The following is a 13,364-nucleotide window of genomic DNA, read 5'->3' as shown; positions in this document are numbered from 1 at the left end:
AATTTATTGACAGAAGTAGAAATTGGCATAGTTTTAGACTATGTTGAGAAGAGTTATTAAATCTGTGCATCTGCACATACCCTTTAAGCCACCTATAAACCCAATTTTGGAACAGTATTGTTAAGAAAATTTAGATATATAAAATGTATATATTCATTATAGATGTTTTAAGAGAAAATACATGCAACTTTCAAAGGACAGTGATATGATAAATATTAAAACTTCATGAAATATTTTGAGAGTATTTAAAAAGTATGAATAGTATATGCAAAACTGAAAGATATTGTTGAGAGAAATTTAAAAAGATAAAGGCAGGAGAGGTTTACCATGGTGTGAAACGGGATGGCTAGAGTTGAACTGATTTTAAAATTCTGGTAGGATTATGATTTTTAGTTTTTTATATTTTATTTTGCCAACAGAAATTTTTAGAAATACATGTGAATTTTCTGATTTAGCAAGTAGTCTTATTGTGTAGTAAGAACTACACAACAGCAATGCATCATTTAATGTATTTCTTGGATAAAGAAGTTTGTAAGTAGAATGGAACCACCAGGAGTCAAAGATGTACCTATTCATTTTTTCCATCGTGGGGAAATCCAAATTTAAAATTCCTTTAGAATTTTTTTCTTTCTGTTTGAAAGGGTAGATGTGTGTTAAATCAGAACTAAAACCAGAGGCTTTGTGCTGCAGTTAGGGGCTTCTGCAATTTACCCTGAGTGTACTTCTCTCATGTGGTTATTCAACAGTTTGAAATCAGGGTCCTAACACTCACTAATTAATGTTCCAGAAAAAAAATCATCTTACACTTCATCAATTCCATTTCCACAGTTCAAAAAAATATATATGAAAGAAAACTGAGATTCAAAGTGTCTATATGTTCTTTCCAATCCAGACATTTCTTTTCAAACATCTTGGTCATTCTTTTCACATCTCTGCTCATTTAGTTAGAATTATGTGATTAATGTCCAATTAGCAAGTTCAGATGATACATGACCCTGTATGTGTCTTAGTTCCGCGGCACAGGTGGCACCTCCCTCCTCTGTCACCTTATTGTGCACCTTAGTCTCTAATTCCTTTTAGTTTCTTGCACATGCTGTGATCCGCTCACCTTCATGTCTTTGTTCAGGCTGTTTCTGCTCTACCCACTAATTGCTATCTCCCTTTGACTTAATTAAATTCTCCTTATTCTAAGTTCAACACCACTTCTTCTAGGAAGCCTTCACTGACCTGAACTACTTTCATTCCCCAGGCTAAGCTAAACCTCTTTTTATGTTCTCTTGTATCTCATACAACTCTCTTTCTGGTAGCTATTATTTTTGCATCTAATTTAGCAGCCACTGAGTAAATGTTGAGGAAAGGAAGAAGCAAATGAAAGGATGGATTAGAAATGAATTTAGCTAATAAAAATGAGAATTGCAGCAGACTTGGCTTTCATCATGGGCTTAAAAATACACTTTTTCCCCCCTCTATAAAAACTACTAAAAGTGCATGCCTTGCCAAAGGTAGGTTGGTAGTGTCATCTGGTGCTGTTATATTTACATATGTAAAATACATCATTATTTTCATCAATACCCACTCTGGTATATAGAATCAAAATGTGCATGTGTGTGTGTTTGTAACTCAAAATCTTGAAAAAATATTTATTTATACTGTACTTTGTGTGCTATAAAATCTGACAAATTCAAACTTAAGATATTTAACAACTGCTTAAGAAGTTTATGGTGCTAGATTTCCCCTCTCCTCTCTGAGAAAACACCTGACTGATTTTGATTTCAAATATCCACAATTATTAATAAAACAGGTTTTAAAATTATTAATAAAATTATTATTAATCCACAACTATTAATAAAACCAGTTTTAAAAACTAGTAATAATGAGAAAAAACTGCCACCCAAATCCAGGCATTCAAAATGCAGTAGCAGGGATGCTGAAAATGATCTCTCTTTTTGTTCTGCTGGCGCAGGTCTCTTCTTTCATTGTGTTATTGGTGACATAGTCCTAAAAACTCTGATTTCTGGAAAGCAGAAAATATACCAGTGGGAGGTGAACTCCCAGCTACAGGGTGAAGTGCTAAAGTGAATAATATATTGTTTGTTGGAATCATTTGGCAAAAGGGCAAATGCAGCAAATACGCCAAGCCTACTGCTCTGAGAGCTCAGGCTTGGCATTTTCATAGCTCAGAGCTGTTTAGTATTTTGTTTTGTTTTTCCTCCAAGCAGGGTTCAGTTTGATTATTCTTTTCTGTAATAAGGGCCTAACCCACATTTTAAGGTCATGCACCCTGTCAGTTTATTACCAAATTGCTCATTGAAACTCAAGTTAGTTCTTACAGCCTCCTGCTGCAGGCTCATTAATTATCATCTACTTTGGCATTTTTACTCAATACCAATTGACGCTCTAAGAGGAGGGAGTGTGGAACAAACAGAAAAGAGGATATGGTGGCCAGTGCAGCTCATGGGTTTGAGGTACCGAAGACCAGGACTAACTATGTGTAAAACTGTGTCACAGTTGAAATCTGTTTTCATCTCTTGTCCTTTTTTCCTTTATGTATCTTGATATGCACTTCATCCTCAAGTCAAGTCTGTGTCACTTGCTACCTATCCCAGCTTCACTGAGCGGCAGGAAGCAAAGCCCTCCAGTTTCCCATCTGCTAGTAAGACTGCTGTGAGCCAGGCTTTCACCTGCTGTTGGAATAAAGAGGAGCCTCATGCCTCAGTATGCTCTTGATAACCTGGGCACCCGCACCTCACACTCATCTACTCATCAACCTATTTGCCTACACCCTCCAGCCCACATTGATCCTATATCCCAAATGTCCACCATCATGCAAAGTCCAAGGCTTCTAGGTCACTACTTATATATATTTTCCATTACTATTGGTTTTCACATCCCCTGACTTTGATTAGTTTTTAAATTCTTCCTCAGATTCTTCCACTTTGCTCTATGGAGATCACTATAGTTAGTTATATACTAAATAACATTTATTTTTTCTAATGGGAAGACTCTTTGGAGAAAAAGGGGATGCAGTGAATAATGCTGGAGAAACTGGAAAAGCTGAGACTAGCCCAAGCAAACTAATACATGTACTCACCTTACCTATAACTGCCAGTTTTTTTTTTTTTAAAAATACACCCTCTTTTGCTAACTAGAAACTTTTTATACTCTGGTGAAGTGGACCAGACACCTCCACCCAAAAGACCCTGCACCATTATTAAGCTTCTCCTCTTGTCAGAAAGATTTTTTTGAAAGAATGTCAACAGGATTTCATAGGAGTTCTGCAGAGAGCTCAATGGGGTTTGAAGCTTCCTCTTTATTATAAATGCTGGGTTTCCAGACAAAACGTGTGAAATCTCTGTCTAGCCTAGGAATATGGCACAAAAAAGTAACTGTTAAGTTCCCACCCACTGACATTCAACCCAACCATTTCATTGAGTATAAATCTAAAAGAATTTTCAGACTCAGGGTCCAGAGATTTTTAAGCATGAGTCCCTCTGGACCACTGTAGCTTATATAAACCTGCTTCCCGAAAATTCCTTGGATGTCCAGCCTCATCTGTCCTACATTACTGGGACTGTTACCTATGGTGTTTTCAAATGGTGCCTATTTTTCTTTGCTGTAACATTTGTGCACTTTGGCCGGATTAGGAGTAGGTGTCCTTCTTGCCACTAAAACTACTTAAGACCCTTGTCTCTCAAGTCCTTCAGCTTTGAAGTTCCTGTTATCAGACTATATTACCTGCTACTCAGTCTTGCTGTGACAACTGAGATTTTGTCTTTCCCCCAACACCATTTGGTTTTATCACTTGGTTTTCTGTCACTCTTTTAAATACAAACTCTGTTTATTCTTGGTGATTTGATTCTTCACAAAAAAAAATTCTTTTCCAGTACTTGACTCTCAATCTCTTGGCTTCTTCTTCTCCAAAGAGCTTGTCTTTCTTTCGTCTCAGCTACTCACTCCCATGTTGGATCATCTTTAATAACTGCACTCTTTGTTATCTCAATTTCAAATGTTATCTCAGAACTAACTTATTATAACTTTTAATTCTACCATCTGTCTCACTGACTCCAATGTTTATCCATTCAGGCCTAAAATCCACTCTTCTTGCCATTCATTTGGTGTCTTCAATCCCCCTTATGTCATTGCTTCCTTTTATACAGATTGGATCCCATGATCCATAATAATAATCATTTTTGGGGGGTATATACTCAACTTCTTTATCTCGACCATACTTACCTGGTAAACACCAATTCCAGTGAACCCTACTTCATGCTGACTTACACTCAGGCAGCTGAAATTCAAAACTACAGAAAAACCTCAGAATCATGCTGATTGGTTATGGCCAATGGCAAAAGGGCACTTAGTCTCGTCTAAGAAGCCCACTAGTCTACTTTTCTCCCATTCCCCAGAATTACAACCCCCACACTAAGTCTCTAGATTTTCTGTCCTGCTGCTTAGACTTTGATGATGAGCCTCCATACACTCCTGCCACCACATTTCCAAGCTATCTGTACGCATGCACACATGCTCTCCCTTTTCTCTTCTACTATGGATGGATTGTGCTTCGAAGTTCAAACTCTTTACCTGTATACTGGATCCCAGGACTTATCTCCTACTCAAATTTCCCAGCAGTTCTCATGTATTTCTCCTGAATCGTGAATTTACCTATCTTTATCAGACCTCCAATATATAGATATTATCTATGTCTTCTTTCATTAAAAATTTTCTCCAAATCTCACATCCAGTTCCAGGAACCCTTCTCATTGGTTGGCATTTCCTCCGAGCAAAACTCCATTTAAAAAGTTGTCCATTCTCATAATTTTCACTTCTTTTCTTCTAATTCTTTTTTTCTCTCCAATTTAATTCTGATTTCTTATCTTTTTTTTTTCTACTAGACTTGTTCTTGCCAAGGTCACTAGTGGCTAGTGGCTGTTGGTTATCAAATCAAGGATTAGTTCTCAGTCTTCCTCACATTTGATTGACAGGTATCATTTGACAGATTGTGGATTCTTCAGATTTTTTGAAAGATCCCCCTTTTTTAATCATTTGCTCCTAAAATCACTCTTTTGATTTTCTTCCTGTCTCAATAGTGGATCCTTCCCTGAGCTCCTTTCTATCTTGCCTTCCTTTAAATATGATATTGTCCTAGGATCAGTCTTCACACATCTTTTTTGGTTAGATATACTCATATTCTTGGCTACCTCATTCAGCCTTTTGTCTGTAAACATCAACCAGATAACTATATTAGTTAATTAATTTCATATTAATTACTATGTTAAGGACAAATTATCATTTGGCTTCTTAAACCTGTTTTAATCTTAGTTTCTCCAATTTCAATGAATGACAATTTCATTCTTCCAGTCTCTCTGGCCAAAGACATTGAATTTGATGTCAATTACTTTTTTTTTCACCTCCCAATTATTATCTTTTAGAAAATCAGAGCTACCTTCAAAATATATTCAAATTCAGTCACTTGTCACCACTTCCAACATTACCACTCAGGGCCAGCCATCACTGAGTCTCACTTGGATTACTGCAGTGGCCTCCTCACTGGTCTCCCTGTTTACATCCTCAACCCCCCTGTTCTCCATACAGCACCAGAGTAAACCTTTAAAAAGAGTTATATCATATCACTCCAAACCCCTGCACTGGATCCCAATCTCAGAGTAAAGCCAAGGTCATCAAAATGGCTCCCAGAATATTACAGATCAATGATTCTGAACCACTTGAATGGGACTTAAGAAATCCTATTGCCTGCCATTTCCAAGTAAGATACAATTTGAACTTTAGTGAAGTCCAAAGCATCAGCAATTTTAACAGCTTCCATCCAGCCACCTCTCACTCTGATCTGATCTCCTATCCTTCCGCCCTAAAACCCCAACCCCTCTCTATGAACTCTGTTCCAGGCACATTGGCATTGACATTCTTTTTTTTAAAAAAATATTTATTTATTTTTTAGGTCAGGATTATTCTTTTTTTCACCAAAAAACATTATATTTATTTGAATTAGATACAAAGTTTTTTTTCAATACATGTAGTTTGTATAATGATGTCCATCACATTCCACCATCCTTGCTAATCTTCTGCCTCTTTCCTATCTAGAATTCATCTAATCCTACCATGCTCTCCCTCTCTACCCCACTATGAGTCAATCTCTTTATATCAGAGAAAACATTCAGCATTTGTTTTTTAGGGATTGGCTAACTTTGCTTAGCATTATCTTCTCCAACGCCATCCATTTACCCACAAATGGCATGATTTTGTTCTTTTTTATTGCTGAGTGAAATTCCATTGTGTATATATGCCACATTTTTTTTATCCATTCATCCACTGAAGGGCATCTAGGTTGGCTCCACAGTTTAACTATTGTGAATTATTGGCCTTGACATTCTTTACCCAACCTGGTCTCTGCCTCAGGAAGTTTGAAGTGAGTTATCCTCTACCTGGAGCACCTCCTGTTCCCTGTCTCCCCACTATCTGCGTGTTTCATACCCTGTCATCCTTCAGAGCTCTCCTCAAATTTAACTTTTTCAAAGAGGACTTCCCAGACCATTTTATATGTGATATTCCTGCTTCTGTTCTCTTTCATTTTTATTTTTCCAATTTTTCTTTATAGCATATGTTTATGTGACTTCTGTTGTCTTCTCTTTACTACACTAGACTCTGTGATGGCACAGAGACTTTGCTTGTTCTGTTGTACCTTTCATTGCATAGAACAATGCCTGGTAATTAATAGGTGATTATGTGTTAAAATGAGTTTGCAAAATTGAAGGTTAATTTAACCTAGTTTTTCAGCCAAACTGAATAAAACAGGGATAGGCTTAACTCAACAGTTTATAGGGTCTGGCTGTTTTTCAAAATCCATGATATTGACCATATTGTTTAGACTTTTGTTTTGGCTTCCATTGCTAGTCTTTGATTTTCTGAATAAGATTAGTGCTGGGTCCAGTGGTTTGGCTTGATGCCCTCTCTGGACCTTACCTGTTCCTCCAGTAATGATATTTCTTATACTGTACTGCTCTTGAGCTGATAAATTGATGCCATCCTTCTGATTAAATACTGCTGCTACCTGGCACTACCATCCATTTTCCTGTTACCATACACTTTTGGACTTTGTTGTCTGTAGTATTATTTACATACCACTGTGGTCCTCTGTCCAGGACAGAAGTTCTAATTCTACCAACAATAATTTTTATTGACTTCCCTAGTGTTGATCATTGCTCAATTTCTAGAATGATTTGTCCTTTACTACGTGGGTTATAATAGGTTTCCAGCAAATTAATATTGGCTTCACAATAATAATCAGTGTCTTCTTGTTTCAGTGTTGTTTACAGATCCTTCATTCCTGGTACAGTCCTTACCTGTGACCTGGAAATTTTACCATCCACTCTCAGAAATTACCTGTCTTATGCCCCTGTCTGTTATAAAGTAATATGACAGACTAAGTTCCATTAATGGCCTAATGCCAGTAACTCCTTAAATTTGTAGCATTCTAAAATGTATTTGGGCGCTAACAGGGATGGACTTTCCAAGGCATAATTTCAGAATGTTGCAGAGTCAGCAGAACAGCCCCCTAACTTGTTTCCATCTTTCATATTGCCACCTTCAGTTTTTCCCAATGCAATAATCATATGATTTGCCAAAATATGAGTCAGATCATATTAATATTATATTCAAAACCCCTAAAGATTCATATCTGTTAGTTAGGTTCTTGTTGCTATGACCAAAATACTTGACATAAACAACTTAAAGGAGGGAAGATTTATTTTGGGTCATCTCATGTTTTCAGAAAATGCAGAAATCTCATGATGGAGGATGTGGTGAGCAAAGCTGCTCATCTTGTGCTGCCAAGAAGGGGGGAGAGGCATAGGAAGGGGCTAGGGATAGATATAGTCCTCAAGGCCACATCCCCAGTGACTTATTTCCTCTGGTCATACCCCACCTGCCTAGGGTTACCATCCAGTAATTTATTCAAATAAATAATAATCCATCAAGTCGACTGATGCTGTTACATTCCCCACTATTCAATCATTTCACCTCTGAATATTGCTGCATTGCCTAACACATGAGCTTTTGGGGGGACAGTCCAGATCCAAACCATAGCAATATCCCACATGTAAAAGCTAACTTAGAATGTTTTATACAGCCTTGGTTTCCAAATCACACTTCAACATGCCTGTGAATCATGTTCAGATTTTGTCAAATGAGATCCACATTCAGAATGGTGGTGGTAGTGGCTTAAGAGTCTGCACTTCTAAACAGCCCTCCAGAAATACTGATGCTGCTAGTTCATAGGTCCACAATTTGAGGAGTAAGTCCCTACATGAGTTGTATCCTCTTTACATTCTAACCCTTCACTTCTCTGAGCTTCTAATATTTCTGATATTATCCCTTATAGCTGTACCCACACTGGCCTCCTTTATGGTCTTGGAACATTCTGGAATGCTCCCACCTTAAGGCCTTTGCACTAGCTGACCCTCTATCTGGAAGCATTTCAATCAGATATCCTATACTCCACCTGTTGCCCCTGCCCCTTTACTTCAAGTTTTTGTTCAAATGTCACTTTTTCAGTGAAACCTTCCTTGGTCCTGATCTAATAAAGCAGAGCATTCTGCTCCTCCATATTCCCTACATCCCTTTTCCATTGTACCTTTTCCCCTTAATACTTCTCACTACGGAAGGTATAACATCGTTTACTTACTTTGTTTAGTGTCTGCCACACTGGTTAGAATGCACACTCCATGAAGGCATTTGTTTACATTTCTCTTCACCCCAGTGACTAACCCCTAACACATAGAAGATGCTTGGTAAATAATTGTTGAATATCTGAAAAAATTCTGTTACATTATTTGAATCATAACTTTTTCTATTTGTTGTAGTTTAATTAGTATTATTCAGTGCAGGCGAATGTCTCACAAGAATAGTAAGTCAGAACTTGTCTACTTCATGCTCATTTATACAGATTTTCTTGGTACCAGTGGAACAAAAATGTTAGATGGAATCAGGATCCACCTTTAAGTAAGAGAAACTTAATGAGACTAGTAACACAATTAAAAACAAACACAGCCTGCACATTATTAATGAGATCTCTTTCAAGTTATAGATCATGAGGACTGTGTTTCACAGTGATGCAGGTTTTCCTGGAAGGCAGTTACTGGATATGTGGATTCTTGTCAAAGATACTGTAGAATAAGTTTGGCCTTTTGTGGAATGTTGACCTAGAAGACCTCTGAAGTCTTTTCTGTCTGCACAAATTAGAAATCAATAATAGAGAACAGGAAGCTGCTTTGTGAGGTGTGCAATTTGAGTTGCTCGAAGAATCCACAGTCACACTTCATGTTAGAGTTCTCGATTTCATGAACCTCCAGTGAGAATAGCAGGTTAGGAGGTTATCGTATGTTTGTTGGTTGATTTTGTTTTTTTAATTTTGAAGCTGGTCAAACCTTGCAAACTGAACCAAAGTACATTTCATTATTGTGACCTATTCTCTGCCCAAACAATTTTCAGCTGCCTCTGCCTGGGGTGAAGAAATATATAATACAAACAAATTTCACTGAGATATTTTCTGTTAAATGTGTAAAGGCATTCTTTACCAGACTGCTAGTAAATCAGGAAACAGAAGAAATATGGTAAAATAAATATTTGAGGCCTTGATTTTTTTAGTTTTAAACTTATTAGCCCTTTTTATCAGCATATTATCAGGAGATAAAAATTGTTCTCCACTTCTTTCACTGCATTTTCTTTTTTATTATGTCATAATTTTAAGTTAACACTAGGAAGTATTGAGCAATAAAGCTTTGTAGTTACCAATCTCTCATAAATACATTGTCTAAGGTAATCTTCAGGACCATCTGATGAAAGGTTTATGGTTCTATCATACTGTTTTATTAAATTATACATATATTACCTTAATTAATTTTGACAAAAGATGGGAGAATTAGGAATTCTTATCTGTTATGAAACTCTGAAGGTCTAGGCAGTACCTAGCTAGTCATGTGTACACATTTTATTTAAAAAAAATGAGCTAGATTCAAAGTCAGGTTGATGTGCTTGCAAATCTCATGTTTTTAAAAATTTTATAGTATTTATCACAATTTTAAACATTTTATTTATTCACACTTCACTTCCCTTTTTTTCCTTACAGACTCTATTTCATGAATCTAGTGCCTATTTCTCTGTTGATGAATTTATCTCCAGTTCCTAGATCAGTGATGGTATATAATTGGTACTTCATAAATATTTAATGAATGAACAAATTAATGAATGAGTGACTATGTACATTTTCAAAAAATATTTAGTTAGACTATAGCTATCTAGTAAAAGAAAAGAAAATGAAATATCTCTGGAATAATACTGTATAGAAAGAGATTATTAGGCATGGGCAGATTTGGCTTCTAAAATGAAACTGAAATATAAAATTGAATTTTTATCTATACTAATCCTTAAGGAGAAATTTTCTTTTTAACATTAGACAATATAATGAAAAAAAAAATAAAAATAAAAACAAAAACTTTCCCCTAAACCAATTAGCCTTCTCATTTTAGAGTTGAAATTCATCTATATCCTAAAATGTCTTCCTTCTTTCTCTTACCCCCAATACATGTGTTCATTCACCCACCAGATCCACCTCTCCTACTTTCCTCCCTACTAACTAAGAACACCCTGTGAACTTCCTGGAGCCAATGGTCCTCATTAGAAAAAAAAGAAAGAAATTTTAGGGTAAATGCATGGCCCCTGGGAAACTGGGATTCTTATAATGAGGGCAAAGGACTTAGAGGCCATTGCTAACAGAATATTCACTGATTATAGAATATCCACTTCCTTAAAGGCATTGTTAGTACTTAGAGGTTTACCTTAGCATTCTCAACATAATGACATCAGTGTGGTGACTCTAGTGGAGACAGTGGTAAGCAGATAAGGGGCATCACATGGAAGGCTGAGAGCAATGCTGGAGCCTATGGCTGGGGAATTTTAATAGTTAAAATATTCTCTCATATAACATCTGCCTTCTGAACAAGAAACTTAGACTAGGGGTCCAATTATTCTGCTGCACAAGATCACAGAGGGAATGTGCACAGCATCATTGCTGCCATTTTGACATTCATTCATTCATTCATTCATTCACTCACTCATTCATTCATTCCATAATTCTTTGTTGAATGGGGATCACATTGACTTTCAATAGGTTAGCTCCTGGACACAATTTTAAGCAAAAACCATTCAGTTCTCACACAGAGATTGCTAGGGCCTGAACTGCTTTAGTATTCATGTAAATAAACTATGGTCCAGAATAAAACTAGCTTGTTCAAAAAAGGTGAAAAGCCTTTCTAAGCTTTTTTTTTTTTCCTGGTCTATTATTTCTAAATAACGGTTATAGAAATATAAGATGTATATAGAGATTTTTCACACTCAGAAATAGAAACTGACATTTATAGGCATGTTATTTGTTGACAAGATTAAATTTTGCTTTGAAATAGCTTCACATAATCACAAGATAAAGTTTTAATCTAAAAACAAATGCAGTGCAGAAAATACCCTGAGTCATTTAAGAGAATTGTATAAACTGAATGATATATGGAAAGGAATTTGTAAAAACTTTTTAGTCTTCGTGTTTATAATTCTTCAATCCTTTTCAGAACAAAATACCAGCACATGTTTTTTAGTTTGGGAAGTCCATGGGAAATGGATCTGTTAAGACACTACAGAAGACTATGAACTCCTCTCATGATGTACTGAATTGTTTCAAAACCATCTTTAAATCAACAGAAACTACAATTTACCTGAAAATTCTATGTTAGAGTTAACAAAAAAACAAGAAATAAATTTCTACTTAGCAATTCCAACATGGAAAATAACATGTAAAGATTACTAATGAAAAACCATGGCCAATACCTTTTGAATACCTGCTTGGGACTCCAGGACATTGTTCTCTGATCCATTGCTTCGGTTGATCATACGCCACATTTGGGAGTACATGCTGTCCCTCTCAAAAGGATTCAATCCCTTCATGCGGACATGCTCATATACTGCAGAGTCCAGGACTGTGCCATAGGGGATGTCTGTTTGCTTGGAAAGGTCCTGAAGAGACCTTGATTATTTGGAGAAAAGAGAGACAGAGGACCATAATGATTATTTTCAAGTGAAAGTAAAATTCAAAAAAGAATAGGGCAATATATGAGAAGATAGAGTTTAAAAATTGTTTTGATTATTTTGTTGTCTCTTAATAGTGAGACAAAGTGTATAAGGAGGACTCATGTTAGGATATATGTAGCAAATTATGAGATAAAACAGTCATTATTGAAGAAAAGGTGAAAATTTTTAGTGGTAATGCAGTACTGTTTTGGGAGACCGTCACTGGGGAAATAGAAATCTAGTAATACCATTAAGATGATCACAAATTAAATTAGATTGCTGTGTAATCATAAATAATTTAATAGTTAATTTTAAGTATAACCATTAGCCTATGTTCTTTTAGTTGGCAAGCCTTTAATAGTTTTATAAAATAATTACATTTTACATAAACAACATGTTTTTAAATAAATGCATGTTTAACAATCAGTATCGACAGTCATTATTTATGAAGTGGCTACTGCACATATCAGGCAATTGACATGTATTATCCTTATAGCAGTGCCTCATTTCAGAACTGTTTTCACCATGTTCTCAATGAGGAAACTTTTAGGTTGAGAAAATAAGTAATTTAGAATGCAAAATCAGGGAGGGTCAGAGCTAGGATTAAAATGTAGGTCTGTCTGCTTCTAAGGTCACAGTGTTTCAAATGAAAGATACCATTATTTCTGTATTTCTCTTGCAATATTTGCTGTTTTTTTTTTGTATATGTGTGTGATTGATTGTGTGTGGTGTGTGTGTGTGTGTGTGGTAGACAGAGGGAGGGAGGAAGGGAAGGAGGCATGGAGAGGAATACTGACTTCTGTTTGTAGTCAAATAGGACAATTTTCATATTCCTGGAAGCAGAATATGTTTTCAACTTTCTTGGTTATGGGATAATGATTGAGGATTTTCAAATCCATCTTTGAGTTAGAGATGACATTTATTTATCTCAGGTTATCCATCTCTAGTTTGGTGGTCAGTTTCCTTAAATTTGGGTTACAGAGCCACTCTGTAATTTCTGATTTGGAGAATCTGGTACTACTCCTTGTAATTCATCGAATTTGTGTTTGTGAACAACTTTAATGACTGACATTTAAGAATAAATGTGGCTTTGACATAGTGTTCAAAATCAGATGCTAGCATACTTCCAACTAACTTCTAAGAATGGGAGCAGATGCTTTGAAACACTATGCCATATTTTGAATGAGAAAAAATGCACCAGGTACTCCACAACATGAGTCATGAATTAAATGTAA

General features: G+C 36.0%; 1 protein-coding gene across 3 annotated transcripts in view; it reads right to left on the bottom strand.

Moving 5' to 3' along the window:
* The window catches only part of Grid2 (glutamate ionotropic receptor delta type subunit 2), a 1,404,794-nt gene that overhangs the window by 244,900 nt on the left and 1,146,530 nt on the right, over positions 1-13,364 (bottom strand). For all 3 annotated transcript variants that reach the window (XM_077803456.1, XM_077803455.1, XM_077803457.1), the window contains one exon: positions 11,890-12,085. In XM_077803456.1, the coding sequence (XP_077659582.1) occupies positions 11,890-12,085 (196 nt within the window). The remainder of the gene's footprint in view (positions 1-11,889; positions 12,086-13,364) is intronic.

This window comes from Urocitellus parryii, chromosome 10 (assembly GCF_045843805.1).
Source record: "Urocitellus parryii isolate mUroPar1 chromosome 10, mUroPar1.hap1, whole genome shotgun sequence".
Lineage (NCBI taxonomy): Eukaryota > Metazoa > Chordata > Mammalia > Rodentia > Sciuridae > Urocitellus > Urocitellus parryii.
The sequence above is the reverse complement of the archived record's forward strand: the minus strand, read 5'-3'. Positions and strand labels throughout refer to the sequence as shown.